We start from the raw sequence: 18,312 nt of genomic DNA on the forward strand, positions 1-18,312 counted from the left end.
GATAATAACAGTACAGCAGCAGCATAGAAGTAAACTGCCTATGCAAATAGTCTGGGTAGTCATTTGATTAGCTGTTCAGGAGTCTTATGTCTTGGGGGTAGAAGCTGTTAATAAGAATCTTCTTGGACCTAGACTTGGCGCTCCGGTATGGCTTGCCGTGCAGTAGCAGAGAGAACAGTCTATGACTGGGGTGGCTGGAGTCTTTGACAATTTGTAGGGCTCTGACACTGCCTGGTATAGAGGTCCTGGATGGCAGGAAGCTTGGCCTCGGTGATGTACTGGGCCGTTCGCACTACCCTCTGTAGTGCCTTGCGGTTGGAGGCTGAGCAGTTGCCATACCAGGCAGTGATGCAACCTGTCAGGATGCTCTCGATGGTGCAGCTGTAGAACCTTTTGAGGATCTGAGGACCCAGACCCATGAGGATCAGCGTTGAGGATGTGTTGTTACCTACCCTTACCAATTGTGGGTCGGCCCGTCAGGAAGTCCAGAATCCAGTTGCAGAGGGAGATGTTTAGTCCCATGGTCCTTAGGATGAGCTTTGAGGGCACTATGGTGTTGAATGCTGAGCTGTAGTCAATGAATAGCATTCTCACATGGGTGTTCCTTTTGTCCAGGTGGGAAAGGGCAGTGTGGAGTGCAATATAGACTGCTTCATCTGTGGATCTGTTGGTGCGGTAAGCAAATTGGAGTGGGTCTAGGGTTTCTGGGATAATGCTGTTGATGTGAGCCATGACCAGCCCTTCAAAGCACTTCATGGCAACAGACGTGAATGCTACGGGTCGGTAGTTATTTAGACAGGTTACCTTGGTGTTCTTGGGCACAGGGACTATGGTGGTCTGCTTAAAAACCTCTTCAGCGTCTCATCCCGTCAGCGGGATCAAAATCCAGCGAAAAATCATGTCGCCAATTAGCATTAAAAAAAAATCATAATTAAAAAAAAAAATTAAGAATATATATATTATTTTTTTTATAGATACACCTCTCCTGAATCGACCCACGTCGTCCGATTTCAAAAAGGTTTTACAGGAAAAGCAAATCATTAGATTATGTTAGATGAGTCCATCGTAAAAAGCAGCTTCATAGCCATTTTCCGACCAACCACTTGCATCACATATAATCAAAAAACAGCTAAATGCAGCACTAACCTTTTACAAACTTCATCAGATGGCACCCCTAGGACATCATGTTATACAATGCATGCATTCTTTTGTTCAATAAAGGTCATATTTATATATAAAAACAGCATTTTACATCTCTGTCTGACGTTGACTAAATAATTTCCCCTCAAATGCGTCCCGGTAAACAATGCTACATTTCCCTAAATTACTATCCTATAACGATTTTTTAAATTTATATTGTCAATCTAACATTTATAGATGAATATCTCTTGAACACCTGTCATACCAGATTTTAAATTAACTTTACTGGGTAATCACACTTTGCGATAAAAGGAGATGCGATGCTCAGAAAATGAGCTAATATACAGAGCTCGGCGCCATCTTGGAAACAATCGCATGTCACATCTCATCTTGTATAATATTGTCAATAATCGCCTACCTTTAGTTGTCTTCATCAGAAAGCATCCCAGGTCCACAACAGATGTATTTTCGGTCAAAAAGTCCATACTTCACGTTCCATTAGCCTGCTGTTGGTAGCGCGTCCTATGGCTCTCTCCAAGCGCAGGGCTGAAGTTCCGGATAAAATGAGATTCTCCCGCCTGTAGGTTCGTTCAAACATGTCAAACGTTGTAAAACATTAATCTTCAGGGCCTGTAACACCAAGAGAGCCAATAAGATTCGAGGGGGATGATTTCATGGCCTTTAAAACCGTTTCCAAAGGTGGGGGTAGACATGGCCGCCGGCGTCATAATGGTGATGGCCCATCCCCTGTGACCAATTTCCAACTCGTCTCATTCACTGAGTTTCGACCGTATAAGGCTCAAACCACTGTGAAAAGACTGGCGACATCTAGTGGAAGCAATAGGAAGTGCTCACTGAACCATTGTTAACGGTGTGATTAATAAGGAAAGATGAGAAGTCGAGTCCACAATTCAGAATTCCACTTCCTGTTTCAATCGGTCTCGGGGTTTTGACTGCCATTTGAGTTCTGTTATACTCACAGACACCATTCAAACAGTTTTAGAAACTTTAGAGTGTTTTCTATCCATATATAATAAGTATATGCATGCCCTAGCTTCTGAGTTTGATTAGTAGGCCGTTGAAAATGGGAACGATTTTTTTTCAAAATGCGCTGTGGCGCCCCCTATCCTAGGGTATCCTCAATTAAAACATGTTGGTATTAAAGACTCAGACAGGGAGAAGTTGAAAATGTCAGTAAAGACACCTGCCAGTTGGTCAGCGCATGCTCGCAGTACACGTCTCGGTAATCCATCTGGCCCCGCAGCCTTGTGAATGTTGACCTGTTTTAAAGGTCTTACTCACATCGGCTGCAGAGAACGTGATCACACAGTCATCCGGAACAGCTGATGCTCTCATGCATGTTTCAGTGTTACTTGCCTCGAAGAGAGCATAGAAGTTATTTAGCTCATCTGGTAGGCTCGTGTCACAGGGCAGCTCTTGTCTGTGCTGAGTCACATTTATCAATGATTAATAGTTGATCAGGAAAGGTTAGTTCCACTCTAAGTAGAGGGCCCATTTCAGGGATTTTAGAGAAGGGGTCTGGGTAATAGTTTACCCAGAAAGGTTACTAGCGGTTAGAGTGGAGGGGCGGCGTGTAGCCTAGCGGTTAGAGTGGAGGGGCGGCGGGTAGCCTAGCGGTTAGAGTGGAGGGGGCCAGTAACAAAGGTTGCTGGATCGAATCCCCTAGCTGACAAGGTAAAAAATCAATTGTTCTGCCCTAGAACAAGGCAGTTTAACCCACTGTTCCTAGGCCGTCATTGTAAATAAGAATTTGTTGAATTGCCTAGTTAAAATAACTGGCTTGCCTGGTTAAATAAAGGTTAAAGAAAAAAATATATAAATTGTGTTTTTTTTTCCTTTTTTTCTTGAAATCAGCCATTGTATTGCCATTATGTGGCCGTCAGACATTTTGTAAACAGTTTAGTCTTGTCATTCCAGCGTGCAACACAGAGGTGGAGAAGGTGTGTAAAGTATCGTCTGAGGATCACCTGCAGCCCTTCAAAGACAAGATGGAGGAATTCCTCAGCCAAGGTAGGAGAGAACACGCTACAATGGAACACACACACACACACACACACACACACACACACACACACACACACACACACACACACGCTACTATGGACACACACACACGCTACTATGGACACACACACGCTACTATGGACACACACTACTATGGACACCCACACAGCTTTGTTTTCATGAATTTTCTGGACTTTTTGAAGAGTAAAATTGTATTCCCATTCAAAGTCCTATTTTCCCCTGAACCCTAAACGTAACCTGAACCCTAAAGCCTAAAATATAATTTTAACATATTTAGGAAATAAAAAAAGTCTTGTTATCCAACCTTGTCAGAACATTCTGGTAAGGTAGGAAACCATGTACGTACACACACACCTAAACCTGGTGCCAGGCGGTGTTGACGTCACCTGAACCCGGTGCCAGGCGGTGTTGACGTCACCTGAACCCGGTGCCAGGCGGTGTTGACGTCACCTGAACCCCGTCCCATTTTAGTCATTCCTATTGTGGCAGATTGTAACTAATACATTCAGACAGCCTTGTCCAACTGTCTCCTCATAGAGCTGTCTCATTGCCAGTCAGACTGTTGGCTCCATCACTAGGGATGATGCTCTCTGCTGGTACCAGTCAGACGACTGTTGGCTCTGTTGGGAGTTGATCATCTTGATAAATAGACAGATTAGATGTTTTCTGTTTTCAGCCATTTGCTTCCTAAACAATGTTTTTCCTACGATTTTAGTATTTTGAAATATTGTGGGAGGTGTGTTTGACTGCTTTTCACTGACCGCTGCAACTCAACAATCAGCTGTTTGGGGGCTGGCTGGCTGTTTGGGGGCTGGCTGGCTGTTTGGGGGCTGGCTGGCTGTTTGGGGGTGGGCTGGCTGGCTGTTTGGGGGCTGGCTGGCTGGCTGTTTGGGGGCTGGCTGGCTGGCTGTTTGGGGGCTGGCTGGCTGGCTGTTTGGGGGCTGGCTGGCTGGCTGTTTGGGGGCTGGCTGGCTGGCTGTTTGGGGCAGAGAGACTTTCATCGTGTAATGATTTTACTGAGTTACAGTTCATATAAAGAAATCAGTAAATGTAAATTAATCTCTGGATTTCACATAACTGGGCAGGGGTGCAGCCATGGGCTTAGCCTGGGAGGGCATAGGCCCACCCACTGGGGAGCCAGGCCCCCCGACCCACTGGGGAGCCAGGCCCCCCGACCCACTGGGGAGCCGGGGCCCCCCGACCCACTGGGGAGCCGGGGCCCCCCAACCCCCTCAGATGATCCCGCTGATGAGGAAGTCGGACGTGGACGTACCGTGCGAGCGAGTTACATGCGGTCTGCTGTTGTGAGGTCACTTGGACATACTGCAGCTTATGGTGGGGAAACATTGGATTTCTATAGGTATTTTTGGGGGGTTCAGTGGAGATACTGATTTTCTATTGGTCTTTTTTGGGGGGTTCAGTGGAGATACTGATTTCTGTTGGTATTTTTGGGGGGGGTTCAGTGGAGATACTGATTTCTATTGGTATTTTTTGGGGGGTTCAGTGGAGATACTGATTTTCTATTGGTATTTTTTGGGGGGTTCAGTGGAGATACTGATTTCTATTGGTATTTTTTGGGGGGTTTCAGTGGAGATACTGATTTTCTATTGGTATTTTTTGGGGGGTGGTTCAGTGGAGATACTGATCTGTACTGGTCGTTTAATCTCACCCAGTGGACTTCACATTATTCACTTCTTGATGATCTTCCCCTGAAATGTACTAATTCCAAATTTCTCACATTCATTACCCCCCCCCACCCTGTTTTCTTAAGAAAATGATGTGGACCCCAGTTGAAAGCAAAATCACTGAGCAGCAATTTCATTGAGCAGTAATTTCACCTATTGAGAGGCATTATAAATCAAAGTGACTCAGGGCATCCTGGTTGATTGTCGTGGCAGACTATTCCGGGCTCAGAGCTGTCGTGGGTCTGGTTAGGGTCTGGGTTAACTGGTTGTGATTTAGCCCAGACCAGTAAGAACCCAGCGACACTTAAAGGTGGAAAACTCCACCCCAAAAAACAAATATTTAGGTTTTTGTTTCATTAGTCCATTGTTGACATTGTCCTAAAATCTTTTGCTTGTCAGCACCCAAGTTTTTAAAATACGTAACTTTCAAAATACAGAAATTATCCCCGTATGATGCGTTTTTTTGCATAATTTGACGCCGTGTTTTGCATCATATGAATCAAAATAGGTTATACAAGGATGGTTTCTGTATTTTGAAAGTTACATATTTTGAAAACTTGGGTGCTGGCTGACAGTCCCAAAATGTTTTGCTTATGTCAACAATGGACTAATGAAACAAATACCCAAAGAGGTTTTTTTTGGAAAGCGTTTTCCTTTAACACGGTGGATAATGCCTCGTGACTGTTGACGTTTCGTCCACCTGGAGAGATTTTGGTAACCTTCCATGGCCATTCATCTTTGCCTGTGACCCATGAGGACCTCAGGGTCTGGGGTGTCAAGGTTTAATCCCTGAGCTGTCTGTCTGGAGGTCTGAGATGTCAGGGTTTCTGCCACCCCCCAACCCTCCTTCCACCTCTCACGCCGAGAACCACACTGCTGCAGGCTGCTGGGTCACTCTCCAGTCCCTTCAGCTTCACGGTGGAATTTCTTTTTTTTACCCACAACTGGGATCAATTTGTCAGAGAGCACCCAGGGCACTGACCCATGATACCCCACTGCAACCCCTGATACCCCACTGCAACCCCTGATACCCCACTGCAACCCCTGATTCCCCTGAAGGAGACCCCTACTTTATCCCCTGAAGGAGACCCCTACTTCATCCCCTGAAGGAGACCCCTACTTCATCCCCTGAAGGAGACCCCTACTTCATCCCCTGAAGGAGACCCTACTTCATCCCCTGAAGGAGGGGGCCCTACTTCTTCCCCTGAAGGAGGGGGCCCTACTTCTTCCCCTGAAGGAGGGGGCCCTACTTCTTCCCCTGAAGGAGGGGGCCCTACTTCATCCCCTGAAGGAGGGGGCCCTACTTCATCCCCTGAAGGAGGGGGCCCTACTTCATCCCCTGAAGGAGGGGGCCCTACTTCATCCCCTGAAGGAGGGGGCCCTACTTCATCCCCTGAAGGAGGGGGCCCTACTTCATCCCCTGAAGGAGGGGGCCCTACTTCATCCCCTGAAGGAGGGGGCCCTACTTCATCCCCTGAAGGAGGGGGCCCTACTTCATCCCCTGAAGGAGGGGGCCCTACTTCATCCCCTGAAGGAGGGGGCCCTACTTCATCCCCTGAAGGAGGGGGCCCTACTTCATCCCCTGAAGGAGGGGGCCTTACTTCATCCCCTGAAGGAGGGGCCACCGGTCCCATAGCTGACTGCACTCTAACATAGTTATTCAGGAAGTTCCAAGCGGGTCGTAGGCTATATGTATGACAGCACCCACACACTTTACATTGAAATGGCAATCTAAATGGTTGCTTTGTCTCGGTGCAGGTCTCCCTGACTGGGAGGTAAAGGTTGTCTGTCTGAAGCCGTGACAAGAAGAGACCGACTCCAGTCCAGATAGAATTGTCGTAGAAGCTTGTTTGCATGTGGTGGTGGTGGTTTGTAATATGAGGTTAAACCAGACCGTGTTAACGGGTTATCTGACCATGCAACCAACCACAGGGATAGAAGTTAATTCTCAACCGTCACAAACAAATTCCGGAACACGTTGTTTGTGATTTTTAAAGGGTTTTCCGTTGGAGCTGGACATTTAGTGTAATACCAGGCAGGCAATAGCACTTCCAAAGAATACACGCTAATTAGAATGACATCACATCCTGCCGTTAAGAACTGGAGGAACTCATGTTGCTGTAAGATATGTTGTTCCTGTCTAACGTCGTCATACTATGATTTAATGAACCGGCTTTAATTACACCTTTTAGTTACAAGCCCGTTACAAAGTAGTAACAACGGGTCTAAAACTGTTGCTCTGCTGAATGGTTAGGAGGCATCCCAGAATTCATCCTGTTCCCTAGTGTACTACTTCTATCCAGGGTCCATAGGACTCTCATCTAATATAGTGCACTACTTCTATCCAGGACTCTCATCTAATATAGTGCACTACTTCTGTCCAGGACTCTCATCTAATATAGTGCACTACTTCTGTCCAGGACTCTCATCTAATATAGTGCACTACTTCTATCCAGGGCTCTCATCGAATATAGTGCACTACTTCTATCCAGGGCTCTCACTGAATATAGTGCACTACTTCTATCCAGGCCTCTCATCTAATATAGTGCACTACTTCTATCCAGGGTCCATAGGCCTCTCATCTAATATAGTGCACTACTTCTGTCCAGGACTCTCATCTAATATAGTGCACTACTTCTATCCAGGGTCCATAGGCCTCTCATCTAATATAGTGCACTACTTCTGTCCAGGGTCCATAGGCCTCTCATCTAATATAGTACACTACTTCTATCCAGGGTCCATAGGCCTCTCATCTAATATAGTGCACTACTTCTATCCAGGACTCTCATCTAATATAGTGCACTACTTCTATCCAGGACTCTCGTCTAATATAGTGCACTAATAGGGGTCCATTTGAACTTGGTCTCTGTGTAAAGCAATAGGTTCCACCTGTAGACCAATAGGATGGTTTAGTGAGGGACCACAGAGATCGTATTGTTTACTGTACAGCACCAGTCAACAGTTTGGACACACCAAGTCATTCAAGGATTTTAGTTTATTTTTACGGTTTTCTACATTGTAACTACCCGCCCAACTAACTACCCGCCCAACTAACTACCCGCCCAACTAACTACCCGCACTGAGAGACCAGGCTGTTCTGAGACCTGTCAACTAACTACCCAACTAACTACCCTCACTGAGAGACCAGGCTGTTCTGAGACCTGTCAACTAACTACCCAACTAACTACCCAACTAACTACCCTCACTGAGAGACCAGGCTGTTCTGAGACCTGTCAACTACTACCCAGCTACTACCCAACCTCTACCCTGACTGAGAGATGAGAATTCCTACTTACCACTTGTCTTTCATGTTTTCTCTCTTGCAGCTAAATCTGACCTGGAGGTCCAGGAGATGCAGCTCAGCGACACTCACAAGTTGTAAGGAACCGTTTCAATGCAGTCATAACACCTGGACCTGCCACTTTAACAGATATTCACACATTCTATACCCACTGGGCAATGGTTGAATCAACGTTGATGGTTGAATCAACGTTGTTGAATCATTGAAATGACGTGTGACCAACGTCTATGCCCAGTGGGTAGCAATTAAGTTTTTTTTTGTGTCTGTTTTTTCTTCTGTGTTTAAGCAATTAGTGTTGTCAAAAAGAGCAGCATACTTATGATAGACAGTGTTGTCTAATATACACTGCTCCAAAAAATAAAGGGAACACTTAAACAACACAATGTAACTCCAAGTCAATCACACTTCTGTGAAATCAAACTGCCCACTTAGGAAGCAACACTTATTGACAATAAATTTCACATGCTGTTGTGCAAATGGAATAGACAACAGGTGGAAATTATAGGCAATTAGCAAGACACCCCCAATAAAGGAGTGGTTCTGCAGGTGGGGACCACAGACCACTTCTCAGTTCTTATGCTTCCTGGCTGATGTTCTGGTCACTTTTGAATGCTGGCGGTGCTTTCACTCTAGTGGTAGCATGAGACGGAGTCTACAACCCACACAAGTGGCTCAGGTAGTGCAGCTCATCCAGGATGGCACATCAATACGAGCTGTGGCAAGAAGGTTTGCTGTGTCTGTCAGCGTAGTGTCCAGAGCATGGAGGCGCTACCAGGAGACAGGCCAGTACATCAGGAGACGTGGAGGAGGCCGTAGGAGGGCAACAACCCAGCAGCAGGACCGCTACCTCCGCCTTTGAGCAAGGAGGAGCAGGAGAAGCACTGCCAGAGCCCTGCAAAATGACCTCCAGCAGGCCACAAATGTGCATGCGTCTGCTCAAACGGTCAGAAACAGACTCCATGAGGGTGGTATGAGGGCCCGACGTCCACAGGTGGGGGTTGTGCTTACAGCCCAACACCGTGCAGGATGTCTGGCATTTGCCAGAGAACACCAAGATTGGCAAATTCGCCACTGGCGCCCTGTGCTCTTCACAGATGAAAGCAGGTTCACACTGAGCACGTGACAGAGTCTGGAGACGCCGTGGAGAACATTCTGCTGCCTGCAACATCCTCCAGCATGACCGGTTTGGTGGTGGGTCAGTCATGGTGTGGGGTGGCATTTCTTTGGGGGGCCGCACAGCCCTCCATGTGCTCGCCAGAGTAGCTTGACTGCCATTAGGTACCGAGATGAGATACTCAGACCCCTTGTGAGACCATATGCCGGTGCGGTTGGCCCTGGGTTCCTCCTAATGCAAGACAATGCTAGACCTCATGTGGCTGGAGTGTGTTAGCAGTTCCTGCAAGAGGAAGGCATTGATGCTATGGACTGGCCCGCCCGTTCCCCAGACCTGAATCCAATTGAGCACATCTGGGACATCATGTCTCGCTCCATCCACCAACGCCACGTTGCACCACAGACTGTCCAGGAGTTGGCGGATGCTTTAGTCCAGGTCTGGGAGGAGATCCCTCAGGAGACCATCTGCCACCTCATCAGGAGCATGCCCAGGCGTTGTAGGGAGGTCATACGGGCACGTGGAGGCCACACACACTACTGAGCCTCATTTTGACTTGTTTTAAGGACATTACATCAAAGTTGGATCAGCCTGTAGTGTGGTTTTCCACTTTAATTTTGAGTGTGACTCCAAATCCAGACCTCCATGGGTTGATAAATTGGATTTCCATTGATTATTTTTGTGTGATTTTGTTGTCAGCACATTCAACTATGTAAAGAAAAAAGTATTTAATAAGATTATTTATTTCATTCAGATCTAGGATGTGTTGTTTAAGTGTTCCCATTATTTTTTTGAGCAGTATAGTTATGATGGACAGTGTTGTTGTCTAATATAGTTATGATGGACAGTGTTGTTGTCCAACATAACTACCCAACTAACTACTACAGTGTTGTTGTCCAACGTAGTTATGATGGACAGTGTTGTTGTCCAACGTAGTTATGATGGACAGTGTTGTTGTCCAACGTAGTTATGATGGACAGTGTTTTTGTCCAACGTAGTTATGATGGACAGTGTTGTTGACCAACGTAGTTATGATGGACAGTGTTGTGGACCAACGTAGTTATGATGGACAGTGTTGTTGACCAACGTAGTTATGATGGACAGTGTTGTTGACCAACATAACAGCATAGTTTAACAGTTTGGATTAAAGTAGAGTTTTTAGCTAGTAAAGCTCTATATTCTGGGAAACCCCTTTTTTTAATGAATACCTCATTTGAAATATGAAATAGCCTAAAGTATTTATTTCCACATCCTTAAACAAGTTCTATGTTTGTGTTTCTATACCCTCCGTCTGTATTGGTTATTCCATAATGTTGTGTTGTAGATTCTTGGAGCTAACCGTGTTCTACCAGGTGAAGGCTAAGATGGGAGAGAAGGAGGTTTCCCCAAACACCTTCTTCTCTGTGTGGCATGACTTCTCCTCCGACTTTAAAGACCTGTGGAAGAAAGAGAACAAGATGATCCTACAGGAAAGGTACCAACCAGTCTTGTATATTTTTTTCAACACCCAGATGTTTTTAAAATTCGATCATGAGTTTATTATGTACAGGTAACTGTGTAAGAATTCAAATCAAAATCATATTTTATTGGTCACATACACATGGTTAGCAGATGTTAATGCGAGTGTAGCGAAATGCTTGTGCTTCTAGTTCCGACCGTGCTGTAATATCTAACAAGTAATATAACCTAACAATTTCACAACTACCTTATTCACACACGTGTAAAGGAATGAATACGAATATGTACATAAAAATATATGAATGAGTGATGGCCGAACGGCGTAGGCCAGATGCAGTAGATGGTATTGAAGACTGGTGCTTCGTCTCAGTGAAAGTCATTGAGACCGTTTTGGTTACTTTCCAGGAATCAGAAAGGCATCAGGATTGACTTGTTGGAAACATGATTTTCTTCTCTGTTTTTAAAAGTAGGAATGTTACAGATAAATGTGTTTTCCCCAGGGCTTTATAGGGGCTTTATAGGGCTTCATGGGGCTTTATACTGTTTGCACTTGAAGTGTATTTATCTTCTAAGAGGTTGATTTGTACTCTCATCACTGCTGGCCTTTCTACCAGCTTGACTCTGCTCGGTCTTCAGTGTAGAGAATCATCCTACCATCTAAACATATTTTTCCTAACAAAAATATTGTACATTCAGCTGTTTGAAGCTGGTGTTTAAAAACCCGAAAGTCTGACATGAAACTTAATGGAAGCATAGAGTGCACATAGAGCAGATCTACCGCTTTTGAAGACTTGTTTTCAACGAGAATAACAGATCTATAACAAACACATCTTTGTGAATTTGTTTGGGTCGCCCAAAAAGTAACACATTGCAACTTTTAGTTACCACACATGCTTTTCGAGTGGTCTCACAGAGACAGTATTTATTTTGCAGTGGTCTGTGTGTGTGTGTGTGTGTGTGTGTGTGTCCTATTCTGTTCCATTGGTATTCCATCACTGTTGTTACACCCCTGGTTGAACCGTGATCTCCCATAACGTGCCCCTTATGTTTAATATCAGATAATATCTGTCTCATTTAAAATCCATTCAAAAAGCAGGCAAACCTGTCCACTCAACCACATCTCTGTATTCAACCCCAATATTAAAAAGACTACTAAGGATGTGTCCCAAATGGCACCCTATTCCCTATATAGTGCGCAACTTTTGACCAAGTGTCCTTTCAGGAGTAGGGTGCCGTTTGGGACAGAGCCTAGACTGGTCCGGTTAGCTTCCAGTGGTTCGATGAGGTTTCCTGATAATACAGAGTCAACAAAGTAGAAATGAGGCCCAGACCATGAGGTACTGTTTGTTACATTATACATTACAAACCACCAACCACTAAAGGACAAGGGATCACACACATCTAGCTTCTCTCTATCTGGGTCTGGTACGATAATGTATCGTTTCTGTCTGGGTCTGGCACGATAATGTATCGTTTCTGTCTGGGTCTGGCACGATAATGTATCGTTTCAGGTTACCCTGAATGCATAGAGAACGTCCCTGCGCTGCTCAGCAGTACAAGAGGGTGTGTGTGTGTGACGCCGCGGTGCCCTGTGAGAGACGTACAGATGTTGGTCTCATGGTTTCAGGGCATTAACCTGGAGAGGAGGGAAGCAGTTTGTAAAGACAACATCAGGAGTCAATCACATCATCATCTTGTTCCCATTGGGTTGGTTTGTTCAGGCAAATTAACTGTTTGTTTTCCCACAATTGCAGAGGGCACTTCTGTCCACTATACTGCATTCTAATAGGTAACACTTCTGACCCCAATACTGCATTATAATAGGTAACACTTCTGACCCCTGTACTGCATTATAATAGGTAACACTTCTGACCCCAATACTACATTATAATAGGTAACACTTCTGACCGCAATACTGGATTATAATAGGTAACACTTCAAAACCCCAATACTGCATTCTCATAGGTAACACTTCTGACCCCAATACTGCATTCTCATAGGGAACACTTCTGACCCCAATACTGCATTATAATAGGTAACACTTCTGTCCCCTGTACTGCATTATAATAGGGAACACTTCTGACCGAAATACTGCAGTATAATAGGGAACACTTCTGTCCCCTGTACCGCATTATAATAGGAAACACTTCTGTCCCCTGTACTGCATTATAATAGGGAACACATTCTGTCCCCTGTACTGCATTATAATAGGAAACACTTCTGTCCCCAATACGGCATTATAATAGGTAACACTTCTGTCCCCTGTACCGCATTATAATAGGTAACACTTCTGACCCCAGTACTGCATTCTAATAGGTAACACTTCTGACTCCTGTACTGCATTCTAATAGGTAACACTTCTGACCCCTGTACTGCATTCTAATAGGTAACACTTCTGACTCCTGTACTGCATTCTAATAGGTAACAATTCTGACCCCAGTACTGCATTCTAATAGGTAACACTTCTGACCCCTGTACTGCATTATATTAGGTAACACTTCTGACCCTGTACTGCATTCTAATAGGTAACACTTCTGACCCCTGTGCTGCATTATAATAGGTAACACTTCTGACCCCTGTGCTGCATTATAATAGGTAACACTTCTGACCCCTGTGCTGCATTCTAATAGGTAACACTTCTGACCCCTGTGCTGCATTCTAATAGGTAACACTTCTGACCCCTGTACTGCATTCTAATAGGTAACACTTCTGACCCCTGTACTGCATTATAATAGGAAACACTTCTGTCCCCTGTACTGCATTATAATAGGAAACACTTCTGTCCCCTGTACGGCATTATAATAGGGAACACTTCTGTCCCCTGTACGGCATTATAATAGGGAACACTTCTGTCCCCAGTACGGCATTATAATAGGGAACACTTCTGTCCCCTGTACCGCATTATAATAGGTAACACTTCTGACCCCTGTACCGCATTATAATAGGTAACACTTCTGTCCCCTGTACCGCATTATAATAGGTAACACTTCTGACCCCTGTTCTGCATTATATTAGGTAACACTTCTGACCCTTGTGCTGCATTATATTAGGTAACACTTCTGACCTCAGTACTGCATTCTAATAGGTAACACTTCTGACCCCTGTACTGCATTCTAATAGGCAACACTTCTGACCCCTGTACTGCATTCTAATAGGTAACACTTCTGACCCCTGTGCTGCATTCTAATAGGTAACACTTCTGACCTCAGTACTGCATTCTAATAGGTAACACTTCTGACCCCTGTACTGCATTCTAATAGGCAACACTTCTGACCCCTGTACTGCATTCTAATAGGCAACAATTCTGACCCCTGTACTGCATTCTAATAGGCAACACTTCTGACCCCTGTACTGCATTCTAATAGGCAAAACTTGTGACCCCTGTACTGCATTCTAATAGGTAACACTTCTGACCCCTGTACTGCATTCTAATAGGTAACACTTCTGACCCCTGTGCTGCATTCTAATAGGTAACACTTCTGACCCCTGTACTGCATTCTAATAGGTAACACTTCTGACCCCTGTACTGCATTCTAATAGGTAACACTTCTGACCCCTGTGCTGCATTCTAATAGGTAACACTTCTGACCCCTGTACTGCATTCTAATAGGTAACACTTCTGACCCCTGTGCTGCATTCTAATAGGTAACACTTCTGACCCCTGTGCTGCATTCTAATAGGTAACACTTCTGACCCTAATACTGTATTCACCAGAGGCTGTCCTCTCTGCATTCATTGACTCACATTGACTCATCATGGACGACTGTGTTTGTAAGACTCGTAAGGTCGCTTGGCCAGACGGAATACCAGGGGTCGTTTTTCCAGAGCATGTGCAGACCAGCTAGAAAGTGTCTTCGTTGACATTTTTCAACATCTCCTTGTTCCAGTCTGTAAATTTTCCCTGCCATTTTCCCACCATTTTCCCTGTTCCGAAGAACTCCAAGGCAACCTGCCTAAATGACTGTCGTCCCTGTAGCAATCACGTCTGTCACCATGGAAATGCTTTGAAAGTTATGCCACACATCAACACCATCGTCCCGGTCATGTAGTACGCTTGACCGTACGCTTGTTTATCTCTAACTCTGTGTTGTTTGTGTCGCACTGCTTTGCTTTATTCTTGGCCAGGTCGCAGTTGTAAATGAGAACTTGTTCTTAACTAGCCTACCTGGTTAAATAAAATGTGTATCTCTGGCCCTCTCTGTGTGTGGCCTTATCACACGTCCAATATATGAAATCATTAAAATAAGATTTTCAACAACAAACGAATGTTACAAAAGCTGTACAACATTTATCCTAAATATAAACCATCAGGTTGGTGAATAAACATTGGTGTTTGAATAAAAAGGGTTTCAACATGAAATATTTTCTTCTTTGACGATGTCGGTGCGTATTTGTTGTGGTTGTTTTGGCGTTAGACTGGTAGGCAATCGGGACATGTTATCGTTAGGACGAGGTGCAGCGATCATTAAGAAATCTAAATGTTGATTTACATCTTTTCATTAATCAGGCTCTTTTCTCTTGAACCATATATTGGTCTATCTACTGGAGACTCATGGACAATATGGACACAGATTTTATTTATTTTTAAAGGAAAACTTTATGAAAAAATGTGTTTTGTTATTGAAATATAAATTAAGAAAGTTGCGATAGATTGTCAGCGATTTTCTGTCAATTATGAAAATTACTGAAGATTCTGGTAACTTTGGTATACTACTTGTAGTTTTGCAACCCTATGCCTGATACGTAGAACCCCTGGCCTTCAGACCTCCTGAGCTACAGAAGGACATGTCCAGGTTAGGAAGGTTTCTCCCAGGGGACATGTCCAGGTTAGGAAGGTTTCTCCCAGGGGACATGTCCAGGTTAGGAAGGTTTCTCCCAGGGGACATGTCCAGGTTAGGAAGGTTTTTTTCCAGGGGACATGTCCAGGTTAGGAAGGTTTCTCCCAGGGGACATGTCCAGGTTAGGAAGGTTTCTCCCAGGGGACATGTCTAGGTTAGGAAGGTTTCTCCCAGGGGACATGTCTAGGTTAGGAAGGTTTCTCCCAGGGGACAGAAGGACATGTCCAGGTTAGAAAGGTTTCTCCCAGGGGACATGTCCAGGTTAGGAAGGTTTCTCCCAGGGGACATGTCCAGGTTAGGAAGGTTTTTTTCCAGGGGACATGTCCAGGTTAGGAAGGTTTTTTTCCAAGGGACATGTCCAGGTTAGGAAGGTTTCTCCCAGGGGACATGTCTAGGTTAGGAAGGTTTCTCCCAGGGGACCTGTCTAGGTTAGGAAGGTTTCTCCCAGGGGACCTGTCTAGGTTAGGAAGGTTTCTCCCAGGGGACAGAAGGACATGTCCAGGTTAGGAAGGTTTCTCCCAGGGGACAGAAGGACATGTCCAGGTTAGGAAGGTTTTTTTCCAGGGGACATGTCCAGGTTAGGAAGGTTTTTTCCAGGGGACATGTCCAGGTTAGGAAGGTTTCTCCCAGGGGACATGTCCAGGTTAGGAAGGTTTCTCCCAGGGGACATGTCTAGGTTAGGAAGGTTTCTCCCAGGGGACATGTCCAGGTTAGGAAGGTTTCTCCCAGGGGACAGAAGGACATGTCCAGGTTAGGAAGGTTTCTCCCAGGGGACAGAAGGACATGTCCAGGTTAGGAAGGTTTCTCCCAGGGGACAGAAGGACATGTCCAGGTTAGGAAGGTTTCTCCCAGGGGACAGAAGGACATGTCCAGGTTAGGAAGGTTTCTCCCAGGGGACGTGTCCAGGTTAGGAAGGTTTCTTTCCAGGGGACATGTCCAGGTTAGGAAGGTTTCTCCCAGGGGACATGTCTAGGTTAGGAAGGTTTCTCCCAGGGGACATGTCTAGGTTAGGAAGGTTTCTCCCAGGGGACATGTCTAGGTTAGGAAGGTTTCTCCCAGGGGACAGAAGGACATGTCCAGGTCAGGAAGGTTTCTCCCAGGGGACGTGTCTAGGTTAGGAAGGTTTCTCCCAGGGGACAGAAGGACATGTCCAGGTCAGGAAGGTTTCTCCCAGGGGACGTGTCCAGGTCGGGAAGGATTATCCCAGGGGGCGTGTCCAGGTCGGGAAGGATTCTCCCAGGGGGCGTGTCCAGGTCGGGAAGGATTCTGCCAGGGGGCGTGTCCAGGTCGGGAAGGATTCTGCCAGGGGGCGTGTCCAGGTCGGGAAGGATTCTGCCAGGGGGCGTGTCCAGGTCGGGAAGGATTCTGCCAGGGGCGTGTCCAGGTCGGGAAGGATTCTGCCAGGGGCGTGTCCAGGTCGGGAAGGATTCTGCCAGGGGGCGTGTCCAGGTCGGGAAGGATTCTGCCAGGGGCGTGTCCAGGTCGGGAAGGATTCTGCCAGGGGCGTGTCCAGGTCGGGAAGGATTCTGCCAGGGGGCGTGTCTCGGGAAGGATTCTGCCAGGGGGCGTGTCCAGGTCGGGAAGGATTCTGCCAGGGGGCGTGTCCAGGTCGGGAAGGATTCTGCCAGGGGGCGTGTCCAGGTCGGGAAGGATTCTGCCAGGGGGCGTGTCCAGGTCGGGAAGGATTCTGCCAGGGGGCGTGTCCAGGTCGGGAAGGATTCTGCCAGGGGGCGTGTCCAGGTCGGGAAGGATTCTGCCAGGGGGCGTGTCCAGGTCGGGAAGGATTCTGCCAGGGGCGTGTCCAGGTCGGGAAGGATTCTGCCAGGGGCGTGTCCAGGTCGGGAAGGATTCTGCCAGGGGGCGTGTCCAGGTCGGGAAGGATTCTGCCAGGGGGCGTGTCCAGGTCGGGAAGGATTCTGCCAGGGGGCGTGTCCAGGTCGAAGGTTTAAGAATATTTGCCCTACTTACTCAGCCATGTTCCATACTCTGTTTCAGGGTTTATATTAATACATTGTTCTGCCTCTTGGAATATATTCTAGATATATCAGATCGGTTATCTTTTACCACCCAGAATACATAAACACCAAACACACGCTCCCTTCCCTAATCACTGCTGTCCTCTGGTGTGGCAGCCAGCCCTCATAAAGCAGGCAATGTGTCAAGAAGAGTCTCATTACAACAACACATGTCCATTTATGGTCCTGGAGACAATCACTGATTCTGTTGATGGTTTGGAGGTCAAGGAAATTAGACATGAAATGCACAGCATTCCTCTTTTTCCTCTCCCCCTCCTCTGCCCTGCCTCACACCCCTCTCCTTCCCCTCTCCTTCCCCTCTCCTTCCCCCCTCTCTCCTTCCCCCCTCTCTTCTCCTCCCTTCCCTCCTCTTCCTCTCTCTTCTCCTCCCTTCCCTCCTCTTCCTCTCTCTAGTGGGAGAAGGTGTCAGAGTGGAGTGTTGGCTGGTGAATAAGTCTGTTTTGGTGGCAGGATAGTGATTCTCCCCTCCCCCTTCCCCTCCCCTTCTCCTCCCTTCCCTCCCCGTCCTCTCCTTTAGTGGGAGAAGGTGTCAGAGTGGAGTGTTGGCTGGTAAATAAGTCTGTTTTGGTGGCAGGATAGTCCCCCTCCTCCAGTACTTAATGAAGGGAAGCGCGGGGCTTGTGGACAGGTGCTGGGTAGAGAGGCTGTCAGAGTTAAGAACTTCCAACCACAGAGATTTAACATCTGGCTACAATTT

The 18,312-nt window shown here is 46.3% G+C and overlaps 1 protein-coding gene across 2 annotated transcripts in view; it reads left to right on the plus strand.

Moving 5' to 3' along the window:
* Positions 1-18,312, plus strand: part of LOC106577438 (formin-2) — a 46,921-nt gene that overhangs the window by 21,962 nt on the left and 6,647 nt on the right. For both annotated transcript variants that reach the window (XM_045711447.1, XM_045711448.1), the window contains exons 7-9: positions 3,079-3,171; positions 8,198-8,249; positions 10,608-10,757. In XM_045711447.1, the coding sequence (XP_045567403.1) occupies positions 3,079-3,171; positions 8,198-8,249; positions 10,608-10,757 (295 nt within the window). The remainder of the gene's footprint in view (positions 1-3,078; positions 3,172-8,197; positions 8,250-10,607; positions 10,758-18,312) is intronic.

This window comes from Salmo salar, unplaced genomic scaffold, assembly GCF_905237065.1.
Source record: "Salmo salar unplaced genomic scaffold, Ssal_v3.1, whole genome shotgun sequence".
In the NCBI taxonomy this organism is placed as follows: Eukaryota; Metazoa; Chordata; class Actinopteri; order Salmoniformes; family Salmonidae; genus Salmo; species Salmo salar.